Here is a 23110-nt window from a genome sequence, read left to right on the forward strand (position 1 = left end):
TCGAGGAGAACCGTGGTTCCGGTGGGAGTACCGTCTCCACCACAACACCGCCACAATAGCAGGGGTACAGTCTGGGTCAACCGCGACAGAGCGATTATAATGCGGAGGTGGTTTTCAATCCTATTTAAATTGCTCTGGTGTTAGTTCTTAGTGACTGAGTCAGCGCCCTGGTAGAAGAAAATAGCGTATGACGAGGCACAGGTGGTGACATTAAAGATAGTGTACACACATTGGTTTAAATGGAGAGTCTTGCTGTACCCTGCTTAGATTATTTAGGCTAAATGTAACCAGTATTATTCTTCGTTTTGCAAACTGCACAACAGTTCTTATTTGATTTTGTTTTTCATTGTTTAAACTGATTTATTTTTTGATAGATATGCAGAGTTTTATCAGTAGGAAAATGGGAATTTACTGTAAGTGCAGATTGATGTGTGACATGGTAACTTAATTAAAAAACAAAAAATGACGTTCAGTATTTTAAATGAATACTTTGAACTTTAAAATGAACAACAATGAATGGACCTCAATAGTCTCCCCTTGTACAAAGTTTGCACATTTTTGTTTGACTAATGTTGTACCTCTTTGTTGTAAATAGAGTAAATTATTTCCCCAGAATGCTCTACAGACAGGCTGTTGTGTTTGGTAATTTAACTTGCATATATATTTCTGTTTTCCTTTTCTTTGTCGATTGTAATACAGCGTTGCTGAAGTTGTCTTGTGTGTTCATACCAGGTTTGTACAATAAATTCTCCCTAATTTCTCTTAAGAAAGAGCAGGGTTATTTTTCTGCTGATATTGTAATGTGGTGCATATTCCAAAATAAAACTGTGACTAATCAAATTACCACAAACAAACTGACACGCAGTAAACCTTGATATGGGCAGTATTCCAGCAGCAGTATGGTTTCTGGGGCTCAGGGCAAAATATAATGAGGCTGCCATGTGTGGTCTGCTGTGTGCTTTAGACCTGATGTTTTGCGTGCAATACACTGCTTACACACTGCAAATAGAGTGGGAGGAACTGGGACGTCCACAGCGACCCACAACCCAAGTCTATTCCAGGGTCTCATAGAGGGTTAATGAGGCCCTTGGAAACAGTGCAAAACAACAGATTTCAGAAAATTTTACAAATTCTTAATTGGTGTTTTACTCTTATTAGGGTTTTAAGTATACCCTCTGCAAAAATAGACAGACGTTATAGAGACACCTTTATCACTATACAGCCGTTTTCTTTCAGCGGAACAAATCTACAATATCTAACTCTTAACATAAGTCTGTCTGTTGATTTTGTTGGCAATCGCTCATCCGATCGACTTCGTGGGTGTATTGTTGATGAAACAAGGAAGTGCAGTGTCGACTGTGAAGTTTTTTGGACGAACTTTCATCCGTGAAACATCGCTTTTCTACTGAGACCTGAGACTTGACGAAAAAGGCGGAACTACACTATGACGGAAATGCTGCACCCGGAGCATTTTCCGCGCACCCATGCCGGGTTTTACAAAAGGCGAAACGCAACAGGAGGCTGTGTTGTGCATTGGATGCTTTAACCATATCTTTGTGTAACGTATCTGTTCTTTTCACTCGCAAGCCAAGTCATTTGAGCGCATGGATCCGAGCCGAGTCACCGCTTATAAACCTGAGGGCACAGTTTATAACCTACAACCCATGTGCAGATTACTAAACCCAGATCTTACACATGTGCACATGGATCTCCCCCCCCCACCAACCCCAGGGGGCTCCGTACCCGCGTACATTCGCTGTTTCTGTATCGGGTAATTTTAAATGCCTTTCTATCCAACACTGCAAAATATGTAAGACAATATACATTTAAACTACATACTTTCAAAATGTTCATATACAGTAAAAAGTATGACCAGACAATAAGGTTATAATCTTTTAATAAAAACTTTGGTATCAATAACATTCTGTCCAATAAAAAGAAGTGTGTGACCCTTGGTGATGTCACGAGTCACATTAGAGGCTCACCATCTGTTTCTCCAGACTTTCAGGATATAATGCAGGTCCCATCACATTACCATGAAGACATGTTGTAGGAAAACAATTTCATTGCTCACATAGATTTCAATTATGCCTTAGAGAGCATGGAAAGGTAAATAAAAAGTCAGTGCCAAAGACATAACCAAAATAAGTTACATTACATTACAGTCTTGTTTCCTGTCTGTATTTTGTGATTGTTTTGCTGCAAGTCTTTTGCTTAGTCAAGTTTATGCATTGTGTGTTCAGTTATGTGCATTTTATGTTTCACCAGGCTGAAATTTGAATGTCTCTGCAGATCTCCGTTTTGTCATATTTACCACATTTTTAATCACAGGTTCTGGTCAACTGCCAAAATACTCTAACAGATGAACAAATGTGCAAGGGAAACAGCAAATAAAGTAGATGTGTAGATCAAGCAAATATCAAGAAAGCAGTGGATGTCAGTGCCTCCTTATTCTCTGTTATTACAAAATGAGGAATGGACTTTGTAGGTCGAAAACCTTACAATCAATCCAGCTGTTCAGGGGCAACAGGGTAACATCGAGACCAAAATTAAAGAGAAACTAAGTCCATTAACACCCACCTGCCCCACTTCACTACATTTGCCCCCCCCACCCAGTTGAGTTGTGTCCAGATCTCAGGGAAAGGATGCACAGCAGCCACAATACCCCTGGGAAATACAGGACAGAGTTTCTAATGGCTCCTTAAAGCTCATCTTTATGCTTTACTTCCTCATCATCCATTTCTGAAAGAGCTTCTTCTAGGTCGTCCTTTGTTTCTTCCTCCTCCTCCTCTTCTTCCTCTTCTTCTTCCTCTTCCTCTTCATCACCACCCTCAGTGTCTTGTTCTTTGTTCTTCTCCTCCTCTTCTTTTCGTTTCAGGTCGTCTTGCTCCTGCTTCATTTTCCTCTCTGGCTCCTGTGAGGAAAGTTAAGATAATCACAAACCATGTGTCTTAAAAGGGTTGGGCATCTAACTGGCAATGGTTTCATGTGTTGCACATTCAACAAAATACAGCTTAAAGAGAGTACCAGCACCAGCATACCTTTGTCACACCCCATGTCTCCTTTGCAATGTCTTCTGCTTCCTTCACGTCATCTGTGATCAGGAAGTTGTCAAAGATGGTACCAGATTTCACCTGGGATAAAACAGAAGCAAATGTTACACTTTAGTTAAAAACTTTCCTATGGAAATAACATTACTATTCAAAGATGATCTCTTTCTCGCTCACCTGCCAAAGATCGAGACCTAAAATACCAATGCTGTCAAACTTGTAGATGTTTGAATCAGCACTGTATTCAGGATTGTCAATCTCAGGATGCACCCATGCTCCTTTGTAGTTGGGGTTGTCGATCTGTTTGGGTTTCCATTCTCCCTGTAATAGAGAAGCTATTTATCATGCTGCAAAGACATTAGCAGTGAATGCATTTCTCAGACAAAAGAGATCACACAAATCATAAACTCTAGACAAGTCTATCCTACTTTGATCTACCTTGTATTCTGGGTTGGGGATCATGGGTGGCTCCCACTCGCCGTCCATATCCTCATCCCAGTCTTCAGGCTTTTTAGCATCAGGGTCTGGAATGTTTTCAGGTTTGTCCCAGTCCTAGAAAGAGGAACGAATAATCCTAAAACGGACGTTGACCTAACAGAATTGTGAATTTAATTTTAGTTCTTTAAAGCCCTGCGCTGCTGTGGAAATCTGGGAGGGAAATAAATGGAAAACACTCCTCATATCAGCACTTTCCATGGATGTAACAGCACATTTAGTCAATGCAAAGCAGGGCAGAGCTTATTTACTTAACTATATCAGTAAGGTTGCTTACCTCAGGTTTGGTATCATCAGCATCATCAATCTTGGCACGATCATCCCAGTCCTCTGGCTTCTTGGCTTCGGGGTCCTTAATTTTCTTAGGAGGCAGGAAGTCCCAGTCCTCCTCCAGGCTGCCAGATTCTACCTTCTCGTTGTCAATCTTCACCTCATAGGTCTGATCTGGATTCAGGATCAGCGTGTACAGGTGGCTCAGCTCATCATCCTAGAAGAAATCAAGGTGTTGTGGATTTAGCCACTGGTGCAGAAGTGGTGCATGTTTGTATTTTATAATAAATATCTTTTTTTTTTTTTTTCAAATTTAAAAAGACACTTTGCACCTACCTTGCACTTAATCTCTTTCTTAATGAGGTGATTCTTTCCCTTGTAATTGAAGATGACATGGACTTTCTTGGTGCTGTAGCCACAGATATCAGGACCTAGGTGAAACAAATTTAATTAAAACATGTTCCCAAGCCTCTGATTTTAACCATTCACTAATGTGCATTACTGTGAACATCATCACTTACCAAACATAATGTAGTATGAGGATTCTCCATGCATTTCAGCCTGATCCAAATCAGCAGGGAAGATCTTCACATAACCACCACCACAGTCAATCTTTTGCTCATGCTTGACCGTAAACTGAAAGACCACAGACTTGCCCTCGTTGCTGAAAGGCTCAAAACGGGCAGAGGCAGCATAGAAACGAGCATCCTGGCTTGTCTGGAGACCTGAAATAGGAAGTACAAAATAAATATTTAGCAAGACAAACACAAAATAAGTTCTCTTTAACGAACCGCAATACAAACAAGACATCAAGGCACTTAAAACATACTGACTAGATACAATTTCATCAGACATAGGAACTGTCCATAAGCTGCTGAGGTTACACTGTGCAGGCAGCAGAGTTTGTTGTTTAACTTGGTAACTATTAAAGCTGCAAAAATCAGGAGGCAACAATTGAGATTTTATTTATTCTCTTTTCTTTCCCAAAAGATTAATTGCTCATTTCCACCTTTAAAATATGAATTCCATATCAAGAACATTTTTGAGTGCCTTGTTATTTTTTGGGTCATACTGAATATAGCTTTTATTTATAATCAGAACACGTGATTCATGTTTTGTGATGAGTGGAATAAGAACTCAAAACGTTTACCTTTGTCTTTCTCAGCATCTCCGTAAAAGCTGCCAGCCGTCAGTTTCCATTCCCCATAGTCAGACTTGTGTTTGGAGTTCACCCAGCGACTTCTCCAGTCATCTAAACAGAAAACGACAAGCAAGTTTGAAGATTAACACCTGGGGAACCTTCTCTTGCAAAAACATCGTTACTTCCCGAAAATAATTACACAACTGTCATTGGCGGTACACTTTGAAATGTAACTGTCAAATCGGTTAAATTCGTTTGGTTGGTTTGTTTAACGACGAACTTAGGCCACAATTAGTAACTTAAGTGGTATGGTATTACGTTTGCTAGCTTTGGGGCCTTGCTAAAGTTAGCCAGCTAACAATCCAGTTAAAGTTAGTAAACTGAGAAGGGTGGTATCTTTCACTTAATCGCCGTTTGAAAATGCTTTTTTTCGTGAAGATAATAGGCTTTCAAGAAAAACTCACGACGATAACTCTTACAAGATGATGGGGAACAGTGAAGCTAACATGCAATGAAATAAACTCCTACACAACTAGCCAGTTTCATAAATGTCCAAACCAAACTTACCACCGTCCAGAAACTCCTCCCGAAAGTAAACCTTTGCATGTGCGCAGTATACTGCTAATATCACTGCAATTACACCTAAGACTTGCATTTTGCCCGTCTCTGCCCTACTTCGTACTGCTGGTACTGTCCTAGCTGACTAGTGAATACCTAGCAAAGAAGGAAGAGAAGGGAATATTTTAGAGTCGCTCCAGCGAACAGATGTCTGCCTGCCATTGGACAGCAAGATGGTATGCCTGGACCAATCGCAGTGGACCACGAAACATATGTCGTCTCTGGTTTCTGACCCAAGATCGGTTGTTAGTTTAAGCGGCTTCTTCTTCTTCTTCTTCTTTTGATTTGATTGGCGGTTGGCAACAAGTTTTCAGGTACATTACCGCTAATTACCGGACTGGAGTATAAAGCGTAAGAATGGCAGGAAAATAAATTAAGAAGAAGAAAGAAAATCAACCCTGTGTTTTTGAGATACGTGATTCTATGAATAAACATTCTCCCTGATGTTTCTCTAAGAAGGTTCCTAACATTGTGTGTTAGCTTATCCTTCTTTAATGCTGCTATTAGAGCCTGTCTTTCCTCCTCATATTCCCTTCTTTGTAACAGCACATACTGAACTGATTCTGAATGCCCACAGTGTGCACATCTACCAGTTGGATGTTTGCCTATTTTGTGTAGTGTCTGATAGAGTCTGGTATGTCCTATCCTGAGACGAGTAACGACTGCCTCTTTCTTTTCGGTTCCTACCCATCCTCCTTCCCAAACCCACATGATTCTGGATGCTATAAAAATGTCTTCCTGTGTCATTCATGTTCCAATATTTTTGCCATATTTTTTGCATTTGACTCTTTATGATTGTTTTACCTTCTGCTTTACTTAACGGGGTTTTCATGTTTACTGTTTGCAATTTAAGTGATTGTTTGGCCAGTATGTCAGTGTCCTCGTTTCCTTCTATTCCTACATGGGCAGGAACCCAAACAAAGCAAACCCTGAAAGCCTTATTGTGCATAATGTATATTAAATGGTGAATTTCAAATAAAATAGCGTGTCTACATGATTTCACAGATTTAATGCGTGTGGGTGCTGCCCAACTATTAGATGCTTGTTTTGTGGTTTTCCTCTAACCATTTCAATGCTATCAGAACAGCAACAAGTTCAGCTGCATATACTGATAAATGATCTGTGGTTATTTCCTTTATTGCTACCTTGCACTGTGGAATGAAAATTGCAGCTTCTGTGCGTCCAGTCTCAGGATCTTTTGACCCATCCGTGTATACCAATCATTTATCACCATAGTGCTGTTCAATGTAATTTTGTGCTATACTCCCAGCACTTGCCTGTTTGGATTTCCTCTTTAATTGCTGCTGCATGTTTAAATCGACTAATGGTGTCACAAATAACCGTGGAGGAATGGCTAAAGAACAGACTGTTGGACTGTAGCTACTGTATGTTAGTTAAACCTACGTTTTCGGCTTTAATATTTCCTACCCAACCAAAACTTCTGAAAAGTTTCATTGTGCTCCAACTGTTAATTTAATCATTTCTAATGTGTCGTTATATCAACAATCCGGTAGACGGCACCAAATTTCAAACATGGAAAACAAAATGGCCACAAGCGACACCTGACAGTCCTTACAGAAAGTTCTGTTTATTTGATTATGACTCGAATACCTACGTGTTTGCAAACATGGCAGTAAGCTTAGTAATGTAAGAGTTAAATGCAAATTCAAAACAATTAATTGGTTTGCGATTGAAATAAATATATGGAAAGCATAATTAAATCTATCACAACACATCAAAAGTGAAGGAAAGGCCATAAGCAAATTATGAAAGTTAACCAGTAACATTTTAAATTGTATTTCACTGCAACGGCTGTGGCCCGTGGTTCGTCAACGGTTGAAGTTGGGCGGTTGTGCTAACAACGGCTGGATTTGGACGGAAACTTTATTGCGAGCGGTTAGAAAAACAAATACCGACGAGTCTTTTTTTACTCCTGACACAGCACAGACAGAAAATGTGGCCACTGGGCGGCTATAATTTCATCGGGTGACCGAGTTTTGGTAAGGGCAGAAAAATATGTTACACTAATGTTAAACTGTCTGACTCCGTACGTTTGCCAACGTTAACAGTAAGGTAGTTCAGTTATCACAATGTCAATGTTAGCAGTAACCACTGAGTTAACCTACTAAACAGAAATGTTTTTAACTTTTTTTTTCTTTTCCCTCTTACTTTTATTTAGCCAATTTCAAAATGTATGTATGTATGTGGAGTATGTTAGCAACACTGATATGCCTCTACAATTGTACATTAGCCTAAAGTTAGTTGGTTCAACAGCCAAGTAAGAAACGTTAACAACCTTTCAGTATGGTAGTGTGAATTTTTGGGGTGTGGCGCATCATATGCTCCACAAATATGAATTTACCGTTAACATAAACCCTTTCAATTAACTTGCTATCAGTTCCAGTCGATGAAAAATGGCTCTGTTTTACTGAGAAGATAACCATACTCCTTTATCAGCTTACTGACATTGTCATCTACAGTATTCTGGACATGATGCAAGCTCCTGAATGTATTAGGTCTACAAAACCATAGGGGAAAAAAACAAAAGGCTTCAGCTCAAGTGTTTAATTATATTTTTTGATTTCATCTAGAGAGAATACCCTGGACTGAGTTGGGTGGTGATTTTGCTTTATCATGGATTCACACAATACAAAGGCAAACAAGCATGGATGTCAGGTACATTGATCCAGCACCTTGTAGGCTTACGAAATACAAGCAAACAATTAGATGTAACTTATTTTGTGTGGTCCAGTTTTTGTTACTTGAGCAAATACAGAAACTACTATTTACAACCCTTCTCTTCCTCAGGCCAAATACAAGCAGGCACGAGAAGAGCGAAAAAAGCTCCTCACCCCTGCACACAAGTACATCATTGACATCCTGGCTGACAGGCTGTTCTTGGAGCCAACAGCAGTAGAGGAATTTATTTTAGATTCATCTGTGAGTTTTGACTGTCTATGTACAGAATATCCCATCAAAGACGTAATTAATTACCCCAGTGGTTTTGGACCGTTGACTCTTAATCTTGGCCACAGTCCGGTCTCAAAAATATAAGGGAGACAGGACTTAACATTGACTTTAAGAGAATCTTTTTGCATTTGGAGAAAATATGTGGCAATTGCACCCTCTTCCTTTACCCCCTTGATGAAATCTCTGAGCATCATTACACAGTTCCACTTCTGCTTCGAACAGTCCCACTAGACTGTGGGGTGTATGATAATGTTAAAAGCAGTAACATCTCAACCAATACACATCAACATGTGATATTGGTGTTTATTTCTATCTGCCACTATAGTATGATTGGAAGATACAGAAGTATGACATTTTCCAGCCTTTCAGGGCGCTTTGATGTGGGTAAAACATTCTGTATTTCTGGTGTTGATTCATGAGAAAATACAATAGTATTCATTCTTGATTATCATTTTTATAAATGTTTCTGTCTAAAATGACAGGAACCTTTTTTTGGTTGAATGTCTTTAATGCCCATGTTAACATATAAATGCATAAATCCCTATGTTAACATATAAACACATAAAAAGAAAGTTGACCGTTTTTCTTTTTTACTTGCTCAATAGTTGGCTACTTTTGATCATTTCTTCGCCGAAGGAGGTTGTAAAACCATTTCTTTTGTGTATCAAGAGGCTGAAGTTCCAGGAATAGGTAAGTATAAATGTAGAGAGACTCCAATTTTGGACTGTTGCAAATTAGCCACTATGCCGTATTTCGCTTTTCATTAGACTGCCATAATGCTAGTATTAGAAACTGGATAAGACTGGTTAACAATATTGTTTTTCTTCCCTACCATAGAAAAATGTCAGATTTCTGTAGGGGAGGTATTATTCCTAGGAGGGTCCCTCTTCACTGTATGTGTTTGAGTTTATGTTCACTTTATTTTAGATGGGTCATTTGTATAATTTTGGGATAAATCTTTACCAAGTCTACTAAACTTAATAGATCGTATTTGCCCCCATACTGGTGAATGTTTAAACTTTAGTAAACAGAGTAGATATCAGCAGTGAATAGTTTTACATGTCCATTCTATTTCCTCTTGTCATCAAAATTCATTTGGATTTCATTTCAGAGTGTGGCCGCTCATATCCTGGGACTACCAAAGGGGAAAAAGTACACAGACTGTTTTTAGCAAATTTGTCTCAGACATGCCTTACAGGTGTTTGCTGCTCTTTCACACGGAATAGAGTGGACAGTCCTGTGAATTCAGAAAACATACATGTGGTAAGACAGTCATGTATGTGTAAAGTGGTGTGTTTCTGTAATTGTAAATGTTTTATTGCTTTGTGTGATAGGCTTATTTTCTGATTGAATTATTGTACCTTAAGAGCTACATAAAATCATTTTTGAATGTGCAGATTTTTTTATGTGCTAAAGAAAGTTTCGGTTTGACTGTAAAAGATACTGATTTGTCATTTGCACTGTACATCAGTAAGCATCCATAGTACTGATTATTATGAAAAACACCATATGTACCTCAACCTTTTTAGAGAAGTATCTATCATAATCATGTGCTAAAAGTACTAATATGTAACAATAAAAACGAAACATCTTTAACTTCATCTTAATAATAGAACATGTATCTGATGTTTTTACTGTGGATAGGGATCTGGATGAAAATATAGAGATTTGCAAATGATGATAATTATAAAAATTACGCAGATTTTTTTAATCTTGGGAATATTGGGGCTTTATAAAAGGATAAATTATAAAAATGTTCAAATTAGCCGTAGGCATGACAACTGTGTTATGGTCACTTAAATGCACCATTTTTCTGGAGTGCTCCAACTGGCAAAATACGGTCAAATTTTGTATTCATGAGTAGTCTGAAGTTTTTTAATACCATTTAACAAAACTGCTGGTTTCACATTTATTATTTTATTACCACACCTTCAACTAGTCGGATGAAACTAACACGGATTCTTTGTCTTCATTTGGGAAAAGGTGGAAGAGTCTCACTGGTGGTGACCATGTTACTAGCACTAGGCTAGGTTTTAGCTTTTTCGGTTCTGGATTTTGTTAAATGATTTGTCTTGATGCTTTGCAGGAGATAATGTTTTCAATGATTGATGCGAGAGATGGCCTCCTGAAAGGAATGAGGAATGCCTACAACTTCCTGCTACCAGCTCTTGATGCAAAACAAAACTGGGGTGTCTTAAATAAGACTAGACGCGGAGCAAAACTTAAAAAGAACTTCAAGTACACCATAAAGCGCTGTCTTAGCACCTTAGATGGCAAGTCATTTTTTTCTTGAAGTTGTCAGACTTTCAAGTTTTGATGTTTAGAAGTAATTATAACAATAATGTGTCTCATTAGTTTTGTTTGTCAAATCATACTTGATTGCTTCAAAATTGTAATTTGTTTCATGACCAAATAGTGGTCTTTCACTCGCTTTGATAATCATGTACTTTGTCTTTTTGTTTGTACCTCAGACCTCCAGATGAACATCGAGAACATTGTTCATCTGAAAACAGTCACAGATATTGACTTATCTAAATTGGCCACCCTTGATGATATGAAAGTTGCGGCTGCCAACTTTGACACGGTGCAGCAACTTGAAGAAATTCTGATGCAATGGTACAAGCAAATCAAGGAGGTTGGTAAAATAGTTGGTAAAATATTTCATGTTTGTTATCACACCTCTCCCAGGCACAGTGAACAGCTTCTTCAGGCTGATTGGCTTGAGGAACATGGGTACAAAGAACACTGGCCATGATGAAAGGGATTTTGGCTGCGTGAAAAATAGGAAAATAGCAAGAAATCCCAATAGAAAGTGAAGTGAGAAGGAAACGATCTTTCTTATTGTATTTTGGCTAAAGTCTCATTAAGATGTAATTTAGATACAATCTGCATGTTTAGGATCCATGCAGCTGGTCCAAAATATACATGGAAACTGCAGAGAAGCACGTTACTTCTACACAACAACTTACATCTTACCTTTAAATGAACCTTGCTGTAGAGTTATTGATTGAATAGTTCCCCTGTAAGAGGAAATTGTAACCTTTATCTGTATCCATAATCATCAGGTCCTGGTAGAAACTAGTCAGTTGAGGAAACTAGATGATTCTGCAGGACCACTGTGTGAGCTTCAGTACTGGCAAAGAATGTCTTTGAGGTTCAACTCCATCATCAGTCACATCAAAGGCCCTGAGTGTAAGGCAGTGGTAATGGTGCTCCATATCAGCCATTCCAAGGTTATGAAGGTACTGACACTTGAGTGTCCAACTTCAACAAAGTAATACATAAAAAAGTTGTTATACAGCATTTTTACCAGGTTTTTGGTGGATCTGACAAAGGGTTGATGTGTTCTCAGATGTTATATGACCAACTGATTCTGTGTAAAATATAACAAGACAAATGTCTGAAAATTATGATAGAAAATGTGTGTGAAAACAGTCATCACCAGGTGGTTGAAAAGTGCTTGTAGAAATTGATAATGATTCATTCTCAATTGTAGAAATATATAACATAAAATTAATCCATGGCATTATTGATCTTTGATAACCTTTGAAGACATTGTTAAGATAAAATTAAGATATCACACAATTGTTCCAACCTTAATGTCCAAATTTATTATGTTTGTGGTTTCTTTTAGCCTGTTTGAGTATTCTGCAATCTGAAATAATCACTTTGAGCTCTGTTACAGTAACTTGTGAAAGGCATTTTATGGACTAAAGGATTGAATTTAGAAAAAGTGCATATTGGTCAATAAAATCTGAAAACTTGCTTTGGTCTTCAAAAGACCTTAAGCCCTCTAGAATGAACTGAAATAGGTCATTTTAAACTGTGTACCTCTGCAGATGTGGCAGAAGATGGATTCCAGTTTAACAGATCGTGCCAATGAGGCAAAAGACAATGTAAAATTCCTGTGCACACTGGAGAAAGTCTGTCAACCTCTTTACAACAGTGACCCGGTATGTATAGTCAATAATATGATGTTATGAATGCCTAGTCATATCTAAGGAAAGATATTTGTCAGTATTGAATGAAAATGAAAAAAAAAATCGTCTACTGCAGAATTTTTATACATACACTAAGATGTAGGAGCATATTCAGGTATGTGTGTGTAAAAATAGCAGTATTTATAAAAAGAAGTTTAGGAAATGGATCTCCCATCTAATTTTAGAAAATGTGCGTGTCATTTTGTAGTGCTGTTTACATTCTACTGTAAGGGTTAATTGCATCCAACATTTATGGTCACTAACCGACAACTGCCATCATACATTGCCACTCAATAGTGACAACAGCGTTCCCTTTATAGTGAATAGTGGACAATTTCAGAGGCAGCCCAATTGTACAACAGGTGTAAGTTAAACCTCAGATGTAGTGATCTCTAATTGATATCAGTTTTTAATTAATGACATAGCAACTATATTTAGACTAAAGATAGCTGTGCTTTAAATGCACAAACACAGCTTAAACTGGGTTTAAGAAACGATGTGATTTGTTCCAGACAGGGTTAAACCTGTCTTAAACTGCACAAAGTTAGTGACAGAAACTGCCCCATTAAACTTTTGAAATTAATGTATTAACGAACAAACCAATTAATTAATTGATTAATCAATTAACAACACTGATATTCCATTAGTAGCATAGGAAGTGCTAGCGAGCCTTCCACACATTATTATGGGTCATTTACTAGATTTACTTGTAATTTTAAAAAACTTTATGTGATGGAACTTTTACCTCTAAGGCAAAGTGTGTTCCATTGTTTGAAGTATTTGTCCATTATACAGTTAATGGATGGCAATAATTTCCACAAGGATAGGACTATTGTAAATAATATTAACATACATGTATTTGTGATTGCAGGTCACCATGATGGGAAGCGTGCAGAACGTCATCAGTGCCATTCAAATGATATGTAGTGTTTCACTGTACTACAGTACAGGAGAAAATGTATCTGCACTGTTCGGCACAGTAAGTGTTTTTTATTCAAGTCTCAGAAAAATGGAAGTTGCTTTAGAAAATGTGGTTTTCATGCAAACACAATCTAAGATTTACATTTTTCTTAATTGAAACTTTGTAATTGTGTTCCTGAAAAATTTTCCAGGTCACAAGTCAGATGGTTACAGCATGCAGGTCATACATTACTGACAATGGCACATGTCAAATATGGGACCAAGATGCTGAAGTCATCATCAAGAAAATACAGGTAATGGTGACACCTATGTATATGGATAAACATCTGTGGTATCATTACTGGGAATTGAATATAACACATGATAGCAGCATGTCATTGTTTTCATTCATTTTTTGTCTTTGGCAGGACTGTATCTGCTTGTATGAGAAGTATCAGTCTTGCTTCCAGAAAACAAAGAAACAAACATCGGACAAACCTGGAAAGGTGTCATTGGATGATTCAGAGACAATGATTTTTTGGAAGTTTGACAATTTCTGCAAGCAACTTGAAAAGGTGAAGTTCACAAAGCAATTTTTAATTTGAATTCCACTTTTATTTTAAGGTCTTGCCTAATAACAATAAGCATCATCTTTTGTAGATCACAAAAATAATCACAGTATTCAAGACATTTGAATCCCTTGGGAAATCAAACATTGAGGGCATTGAGATTCTGGCCAGACAGTTCCACACTGTGTCCATGAATTTGAAACGGAAGCAGTCTGATATGTTGGCTCCAAGGACAGCTGAATTCCAAACCGATTTTGCTGACTTTATGGTTCAAGTTAGCCACATTGAGGTATGTAAAATTTCCTGCTGTTTAAAATCTGCAACATGTTGTATAGGTAGCATGCATTATATCCTTTTCTCTTATATAAGTATTGTTTCTGACATTGGTGATTGTTTTACCATTTTGTCTATCCTTCTCTATAGAACCGGCTGCAGGCATTTATGAGGTCATGCTTCTCAACCATCACCTCATCTCAGCAGGCGCTTTGCTTTGTGCAGCGGTCAGTATAATATTGCATAGTAGTATAGTATAAAGATCCTACTGTAATGATTTAAATTGTGGACATGTTGGCATGATAAACAGAAAATTCAAACGCAGCTCTCATAAATTACTTTATTTGTAGTTTTCAGAGGCTGAACATTCCCTGTCTAGGCACAGAAACATCCAGCATCTTGGGTCTTATTCTTCAGCATTATGCCTCGGAAGTAGAGTTTGTGAAAAAGGTATCACATTTTCATGGGCTTACATCTTTGAGTAGAATACCAAGAATAAAGTATAAATTCATTGTCAAATTTATTGTTAAATATGGGCTTTGATGTTTTTGATTAAACAAACAGATTTACTTATTTTCTTATTTTCAATTTTCTTTGCAGCTCTATGTCAAACAGAGAGAGGACCCCCCATTAGCTAGAAACATGCCTCCCGTGACTGGAAGGATTAGCTGGGTCAGGCACCTCTACAGAAAAATAGAGGAACCCATGTCATACCTAAAAGTAAGTCTACATTTCTCCCACCAAACAATTTAAAATACTTCATTATCATAAGTGTTATATTTTAATGTTGAATACATCTCTTGTCCTTAATAGAAACACTCTGACATCCTGTGCAGCCCCGAGGGACAAGATGTAGTCAAAATGTTCAACCAAACTGCATCTGCATTTGTAGAGTTTGAGTGTGTTCACCATAGAGCATGGATGGATGAAGTGTCAAAACTAGACTATGGTTGGTTCTTTGGTTTTAACTGAATATGTTCTACCCTAGATGGAATTTTATATCCCTTGTTAGGATGCAGCATAGGATTCTGTTAATATTCATTTCAAATACTTTCCCTTTTCTTCTTCTTTTCTACAGTCTTGAATATCACACTGCTGGTTCGACACCCAAAGACTGGAAAATTTGTCGTCAACTTTGATCCTGAAGTAACTGAGGTCATTCGGGAGGCTAAGTGTTTGCTGAAGATGGGTCTGGAGATTCCAAAGCAGGCTCTGTGTCTGGTCAAGTTGGAAAGCAGAATAAACACTAATCAACTCCGACTACAGGTAAACCCCATTAACATACATACATGCATTTTTTTTATAGATGCGTCACCTTAATTTAAATGATTTCTATGCTTATTTCCTTTTTTATAGACCATTTTGACAGAGTATGAGTCCACTTGTGAGAGCATACCTGCAGATTTCGCCAGCTTGATGGCTTCAAAAATAAAAAATGTAAGCAGTTTGTAGCTACAGTACAATAATAAGTAGAACATTTTACTAAATCATAAAGTACTGAAAAGTAACAATTTTCATGTTCTCATAAATGTAAACACACATAGTTCAACTCATGATATTTGCTGCAAGTCTGTGTATTCAAACACTTTGAAGTCTGTATTTGTTGCTTAGCTGCTTAGCCAGGAAAAGCACTTGACAGCGTGAATAGGTGTTGAACCAGCATTGACACATTTTTTTTATATTTATCGCTTTTGTGTCTTAAAGAGCTTATATTTCTTAATCTAACCATGCTTTCAGAGTTTCTCATTTTTGACTGTTATGTTTCTGATAAATTGCAAGGTGGAATCTGTGCTTCGCCATGGGTCAGTGCAGCTCACTTGGTCATCATTCCTCCTGGACAAGTTCTTCCAAAATGTTGACACTGCTTTGTTTGAGCTTAAACATCTTGTAAAGACGGTATGTTAGTGAATAAAAGCAGTCAAAAGTCAAGTATGCACATTAGTATAAAAACAAGTTGAAAGTGATACCAAAAATAATGAATGCCCGGAAAAGATCAGAAAAATGAATCCGTGTGTTTAATACCATGTTGTTTAGAAGGATTATTAATAACCTTTGGTGAATGGTTGTGGATCTGCAATGTAAAAATTTCATTACACTGATATTGCACTCACCAGTCAGCAATCCTTTGTCACAGTTTTACTCTTTGTATTCTTAAAATGCTATTGCTCAAGACTCATGTTACTACAGACTATATTTCTTTTTTCAGGTGCAGGATATCTCTAAGATACACATTGATGATGTCCTTAAGGACATCTCAGAGACTGAGCTGATTGAGCTCCCAGAAGATCATGCGTCTTCAGTACATGGCCTGATTGATTATAATGAGGTATGGACTGTGATAACCATTTTTGTAATGTTCTTTTTTTTATTTTTTACAATTATTGCTTTATTAAAGATGAAGATTTATGAAGATGGAGTGTACATTTTCCATTTTAATTTCTTTGAATTGAAATAGTGAATCATGCCTGGTTCACCCATCTACTTGTAGTATGTATCTCTTTTTAGAATCGATGTATGGAGTTGGGAAAGACCTTGGACCACAAATGTAGTCGTGTTAAAGAAGCAGTGAAGGAGCTGGGTAATGTGTTTAGTGCCATTTATGAATCAAAAGGCACCAAGAAGACCACTGAGGAAACTGTTTCAGGTACTCTTAAACCCCAGTTTTAAGAGTTGGACCCAAAATCTAAATATCTTGCATATAAGTATGTAGATCTTTTTTTATTTTACTCACACACATACAACATGCATTATAGGACAGAGGGGTGTGACATTCTCAGGAGAGAGCCAGAAGAAGTCTAATCAGGATGAGGGAATGAATTTAGTAGGTCCAGATAGAGATAAATCAATCAAATTTGAAAAGGTATGTTTGCTTACCCACAGAAAAGCATTTATCTTGTATACAGTATTCCAACAAGTGTGTTAATGCTTCACATACAAATCTAAATTTCAGGAGTTTAAGAAGCTTTATGAATACTTCACTGCAAGGGTATTAGAGGCACTGGTCAAAACAACCAGGTTATCGCTGGAGATCCTGAAAAGGAGAATTTATGCCAAGTGAGTATGTCTGTGTTTGTCAGCATGTAAAAAAAGGACCTGTATCTAAGAGAAATGATACAATCCCTTACAGATCAACATCAATAAAAGGATCTGAGTCTAAGCTGGTCCCATTAATAAAATCTGAAGTCCAGCTGGTCATACCCAAAGTGGTGAGTTTCTTCTGATTTCAATTCATCCTACAGTACCTTGTAGGGAAGAATAATCAGAGGAATAATCTAGAATTCCATTCCAATCTTGTGAAACAGAAATTGCAGTTTCTGTGTCTAATCATTTTTGTCACCAGGTGATGGTTCCCACTATAGATGAGATCCAACAGGCCATAAATCACCTAATTGACCGGGTGTTGGAAGTTAGCAAGGGCATTACATGGCAGTGGGAGTGCAGTCCCCTTGGCACAAAGAACAAAGGTATGTCACTGTCAGCATGTAAATGGAAGAAAAAAAAGACAAGACTGAAAGACAAATTAACAAGAATGACCTTTTAAATTTGATTTGTGAATAATTTGGTTTATTGATCTTTCATTGAAATAATCAAGAACAATTTTTGAGATATTTTTATGGTTTTGCCTGTTGTCTGTAATGATTTCATAGGCGGAGAAAAAGATAATTTTTATCACAGAGTAGCTGAACACAAGGAAATCAAAAAGGTGGTGGTCATTCTGAAAACAGCAGTCAGCAGCAAGAAAGGACAAGCGACTGATTTTCTGAAGCAGTTCAGTCCATTTAGTGTGATCTGGGACAAGGACAAGAACCTCAAAGTCAAAGTTTGTTTTCCTGTGAACATAACATGTTCTTTTTTTGACTTTTAGATGGAATATCTATTTTCCTGAAATAACAGCAACATGATTATGTTAACTTTCTAAGGAATTCATGGGCAGCCATCCATCCTTGATCCAGATTAAATCTGAAATCCAGCACTATGACTCAATTGAACAAGAAATTGATGATATCAAACCCATCATTGTTTTGATGTCAACTGAGCTGTCAACAGGTAAGATATTCGTTATGTGTTGTAGACAGCAACCAGATAAATTCTAAGTTAGTAAATGCCTATCTCCATTACAGTTGGAAGCTGCTATGAGAGGCTGCACTTATGCACAGCAATGCTTTCAGTGAAATGCTAACTTGCTCAATGACAGTTAACATGCTGATATTCAGATTGGATTAATTCATTTGCAATCGGTAGGATGACAGATTATGAATAAATTCATCTAAAATATTAATACATGAGCTGCCTCTTTTTGCTGTTTTTTAACAATTTAGTGCTACCCTTTTTCCCAACTTTGTCCTGGAGAATATGGACACTGCTTTTTTTTAAGGCGCTGTACCTGGCTGAACGTCAGAGCAGAAGACTACTTGAATCCATCACTTTTAAAGTTATGCCTGGTTTGAGAACTGTGTGTGTGTGTGTGTGTTAGAAGAAGGAATGCAAATTGTATCTCTTGTAAACAGATCCATTAAAGAAGGCCCTGAAAGTTGAGACCAAAGCCTGGAAGAAGCTGTTGTGCAAATACCTGAAGGAGGAGTACAAAAAGAAAATGATTGACACCAGCATACATTCTAACAAATACCTCACACAACTATCTCATCCTGTGGCTAATCTGGAAGATGTGCGCCTTACCATGGGGGCCCTGTCTAAGCTTCGGGATACTGAAATACAAACTGATATGACATTGATTTCCATTGAGGTATGAATAGCACAATAATTTCTTGTCAGGGATATAGCTTAAGTCTTACCAATAACTGCAATGCTTGTATGCCTGTGTACAGATCGAAATTAGCACTGAATCTGAAAAAAAAACACCCAAAGGTTTGCAAAAGTGAGCACACTTTGCATTTCTGCACTGGGACTCCTGTGGTGCCAACCCATGGGCCTCAGTGGAACAAATTAATACATTCTTATCAAGTAGCAGATCAAAATGAGACCTACAGACATATTTAAACTTTTATTAGGTTTCCAGTCTTGGAATGTGGACAAATCTGGGTGAAGTCTTGTTTGTGATGTGAGTTTATGACAGATAATAACAAGAGCAGTTGGCAGTTAGGCACTATAAAAGACGAGACATACACATTGAATTATACTGTTAGTAAATTGCTGGCTTTGAATGATCTATGGGGCATTATCAGAGACTATTTGTGGGCATTTTAATGACCAAATTTATAGTCCCTTTTTTCTGTCCTAAATTTGTGTGTTCATGACATTTGTAGATTTTCATTATTGGTTTAGAAATGTTTTTCACTGTAAGTGTAAATTTTGAAGTCATGTTCTCTTTCCTCCATAAGGTAACCCTGAAGTTTGATTTACGTAGCTATCAAATAACAATTTAATGATGATGTTACATTTTACAGGAAGCCTATGAAATTCTGACTAAATATGAAGCAGAGGTGACCAAAAGAGAAACAGAGGGGGTGCACAATCTGAGGGATCTCTTCACAAAACTTCAGTCTAAAGCTGTTAGTATTCTCATTATATTGAATGTTTTAACAATGTGTCCCTTCTTTAACTCACCTGTGATCTTGGTTTTTAATTCCTGACTTTCCCAGAGGTCAGTGCAAGATGAGCTTGTTCGAAGGCAACCCATGTTCAAACAAAGCCTTCTGGAGTGTGTTGCTATTTTCCAAAATGATGTTTGCACTTTTACGGAGAAATACGATTCAGTAAGTAATCTGTGTATTTTTTCTTATTAGTGTATGTGTATGTTTTCAATCAGTCAAATTAGTCAATTTAAATGAATTTATTAATCAGTTTGTATGACCTTGTTTTTAGGAAGGCCCCATGGTTGAGGGAATAGCTCCACAAGAAGCCAGCCGCAGGCTCCAGAGTTGTCAGGTAACTCAGTTAGTGTATTACTATCATACTATATACTGGTCAATGTTGTCATGAAAAGCAATCAAACAAGTAGAAAAGCCCTGCAAAATGAAATATAAACACGGCATCTTATTTTTTTCCTTTTTATTGTACGCAGGCTAAATTTGAAGAACTGTGGAGAAATTTCAACACATACAGCTCTGGAGAGCAGCTTCTTGGCTTGCCAGTTACACAGTATGACTGTCTACAAAAGAAAAAGTATGTTCCCATTCTATAAAGGCTTACCCTATATTACCATGACATTGAAAATTCTTTCCATACTGGTTGCAGTGTAATCTCTGTGGTATTTTCTAATGTATTCAAACTAATAAATCCATGATTCCTTATGATTACCACAGAAAAGAGCTTGATCTGCTACAGAAACTTTATGGCCTTTATGATGCAGTCATGACTAAGATTAGCAGGTACTATGGCATTCTGTGGACAGATGTGGATATTGAGAAGATCAATGCAGAACTTTTGGAATTTCAGAACAGGTAATCCCCTTATTTCTGTTAATTACATGCAATCTTCTATGCTTTAGTTTGGCATGTGACAATCTAAGAACTTGAATGAATGAAATTCATAACCATATATCACTCACACACCTTCTGTTTTTTGTATTATTTTCTTATGCTATTCTAAATTTTATTATATTTTTAGTCTTATTCTAGGTTTATTAACTCAGACTCTTGCTTTGCTGCTGTAACACCTACAATGGTTAACCCTCTTTCTAGGTGTCGGAAACTACCCAAAGGGCTGAAAGAATGGCAAGCCTTCTTGGACCTGAAGAAGACGATTGATGATTTCAGTGAGTCATGCCCTCTGCTTGAAATGATGGCAAATAAATCTATGATGAGAAGACACTGGGACCGGATCACAGACCTTACAGGGCACAAATTTGAGGTGGAGTCCAAGACCTTTACACTCCAGAACATCATGGAAGCACCTCTGTTGAAGTATAAGGACGAAATTGAGGTTTGCTGGCAGTTCAGATGCTTTGGTTACAACCTGTCCTCATTTCAAGCTGCAATGTCTTATTACTTTATAAACCCTTGGCTTACTGTGTTTGTAGGATATCTCCATATCAGCTGTTAAGGAGAAAGATATTGAGGCCAAGTTGTCACAAGTGAAAGAGGTGTGGTGCAGCCAGATCCTGAGCTTGATGACATTCAAGGACAGAGGAGAACTGATGCTGAAAGGGGCAGAGACAGCAGAGATTCTCACCACTCTGGAGGATAGTTTGATGGTGCTGGGTTCACTGCTGAGCAACAGGTAGAACAGAGAAAAATCTACCGTAACTTAAAATTTCAGCAAGTTCATCATCTTATCCAGGAAGCTCAGAAGGGAAATCAAAAAACATTTAAGACCAAGTATGATTAAGGATGGAGTACATAAACAGAAAAGACTGCTAGTGGACTTATGTAACTATAACTGATGAAAATGAATGGGAGTAATTTTGGGTCTGTTAATTGAAGGTATTTTTTCAGACAAGGTGTCCACACAATGTCTTGTGTCTTTCTTGTCTTGAACTTGTGCCCTTGTCTGCCTTTACAGGTACAGTGCCTACTACAAAGCAGAGATCCAGGATTGGGTCTCCAAGCTGTCAACAACATCTGATGTCATTGAACAGTGGGTTATTGTGCAAAACCTGTGGATCTATTTGGAGGCTGTGTTTGTTGGAGGTGACATTGCCAAAGACCTGCCACAGGTATAGTATGAAATCTCAGTTATTTCTTATACAATGTGTTATTCTACTCAGTAAATTACTAAAATACTTACTATATTACTATATTACAACTATTACAATACTGAAATATTTCCCAATCTAGGAAGCAAAGCGATTTCAGAATATTGACAAGTCATGGATTAAGATCATGCAACGAGCCCAAAAGGTCCCACATGTGATTGAGTGCTGTGTGGGGGATCCAACTCTGGGACAGCTCCTGCCAGATCTTCAGAAACAGCTGGAGTTCTGTCAAAAATCTCTTGCAGGGTAAAGCTTTGCCAACAACTTTGTTTAGTTTATTACTTTATCTTAGAAACATCAGTAGGGGCAAAAAAACACAAACAAAAAACTTCTACCCCTACCCTGTTAAGTTCATTTTAACTGTAACCTCCCCTTGTTTTCTCACAAATTGCTGTATCGTCAGTATTTTGAAGAAGCAAAACACTGATTTATGAGAGATCGAATCAATGAACTTTAAATCATGTCAGTGAATTGTCATCAAGAAGATCTCAATACTTTAGCAGCCCATATTAACACATTGATAAAGTACTGGCCAAACGGCCATCACCAAAATCTTTAAAACTGCATTAAGTCAGTCAGTTGGAAAGGACAACTCTGGTAAGGTTATAAGAGGAAGGAGACATTTGATTTTTTTGTATGATTTTTCATGTTGGTGTTTGAATTGTTTGAAGGTCATTCCTTTGTCACTATCTACGAGATGTTTTTACTGCATAAATAGTCAAACCTTTTGCATAACCAACCAGTTTTTTTATAAAATTTTTTTTTTTTTTTTAAAGGTGGTTATTTTGCAACAGCTTCATTGCAAAGTATCCATCTTTTTAAAGTTGGTTTAATCAAATCAGTTGTATTTAATGGTTTTGTAATTCTTTTGCACCTTGATGTTTTCCATTATTTATTTAATTATTTCTTTATTTGATTTTTCATTTAAATTTTCAATTGATTTGGTTACTCCTCATAAGTCTTGCAGATGCTTTCAGCCAAAAAAAGAATATTTTCCTGAATGACATAGGCCTTGGGTATACCACTACAGTTGATGGAGATGATGTTATCTAATTCAACAGGTACCTTGAGAAAAAGAGGCTTCTGTTTCCACGATTCTTCTTTGTGTCTGATCCGGCCCTTTTGGAAATTCTTGGTCAAGCCAGTGATTCTCACACTATTCAGGTTAGAACATTGATTGTCACTATTAA

At 37.4% G+C, this 23110-nt stretch overlaps 2 protein-coding genes across 2 annotated transcripts in view; one reads left to right on the forward strand and one right to left on the reverse strand.

Moving 5' to 3' along the window:
- Positions 1-1880: 1880 nt before the first annotated feature.
- On the reverse strand, positions 1881-5683 carry LOC111231152 (calreticulin-like). The gene is made up of 9 exons (XM_022758165.1): positions 5524-5683; positions 4966-5067; positions 4337-4540; positions 4152-4246; positions 3823-4032; positions 3489-3602; positions 3228-3371; positions 3042-3134; positions 1881-2914 (listed from the first exon to the last, which is right to left on the reverse strand). The coding sequence occupies exons 1-9, from the start codon at positions 5609-5611 to the stop codon at positions 2702-2704; spliced, it is 1263 nt and encodes a 420-aa protein (XP_022613886.1). The 5' UTR covers positions 5612-5683; the 3' UTR covers positions 1881-2701.
- Positions 5684-7201: 1518 nt separating this feature from the next.
- Positions 7202-23110, forward strand: part of dnah8 (dynein axonemal heavy chain 8) — a 34926-nt gene continuing 19017 nt past the window's right edge. Inside the window, exons 1-38 of the mRNA XM_022758242.1 lie at positions 7202-7207; positions 8383-8514; positions 9150-9234; positions 9656-9807; positions 10631-10817; positions 11016-11179; positions 11610-11786; positions 12384-12497; positions 13396-13503; positions 13637-13738; positions 13853-13999; positions 14085-14282; positions 14417-14493; positions 14617-14716; positions 14867-14986; positions 15080-15215; positions 15345-15532; positions 15623-15703; positions 16046-16162; positions 16473-16592; positions 16772-16910; positions 17020-17126; positions 17217-17320; positions 17394-17472; positions 17607-17730; positions 17914-18086; positions 18187-18313; positions 18775-19010; positions 19672-19776; positions 19867-19980; positions 20090-20152; positions 20289-20389; positions 20530-20667; positions 20908-21148; positions 21246-21445; positions 21728-21881; positions 22003-22166; positions 22982-23084. Of these exons, the coding sequence (XP_022613963.1) occupies positions 7202-7207; positions 8383-8514; positions 9150-9234; positions 9656-9807; positions 10631-10817; positions 11016-11179; positions 11610-11786; positions 12384-12497; positions 13396-13503; positions 13637-13738; positions 13853-13999; positions 14085-14282; positions 14417-14493; positions 14617-14716; positions 14867-14986; positions 15080-15215; positions 15345-15532; positions 15623-15703; positions 16046-16162; positions 16473-16592; positions 16772-16910; positions 17020-17126; positions 17217-17320; positions 17394-17472; positions 17607-17730; positions 17914-18086; positions 18187-18313; positions 18775-19010; positions 19672-19776; positions 19867-19980; positions 20090-20152; positions 20289-20389; positions 20530-20667; positions 20908-21148; positions 21246-21445; positions 21728-21881; positions 22003-22166; positions 22982-23084 (4983 nt within the window). The remainder of the gene's footprint in view (positions 7208-8382; positions 8515-9149; positions 9235-9655; positions 9808-10630; positions 10818-11015; positions 11180-11609; positions 11787-12383; positions 12498-13395; positions 13504-13636; positions 13739-13852; positions 14000-14084; positions 14283-14416; positions 14494-14616; positions 14717-14866; positions 14987-15079; positions 15216-15344; positions 15533-15622; positions 15704-16045; positions 16163-16472; positions 16593-16771; positions 16911-17019; positions 17127-17216; positions 17321-17393; positions 17473-17606; positions 17731-17913; positions 18087-18186; positions 18314-18774; positions 19011-19671; positions 19777-19866; positions 19981-20089; positions 20153-20288; positions 20390-20529; positions 20668-20907; positions 21149-21245; positions 21446-21727; positions 21882-22002; positions 22167-22981; positions 23085-23110) is intronic.

The sequence above is a fragment of the Seriola dumerili genome, unplaced genomic scaffold (genome assembly GCF_002260705.1).
Source record: "Seriola dumerili isolate Sdu_G_001 unplaced genomic scaffold, Sdu_1.0 BDQW01000291.1, whole genome shotgun sequence".
Taxonomy (NCBI): domain Eukaryota; kingdom Metazoa; phylum Chordata; class Actinopteri; order Carangiformes; family Carangidae; genus Seriola; species Seriola dumerili.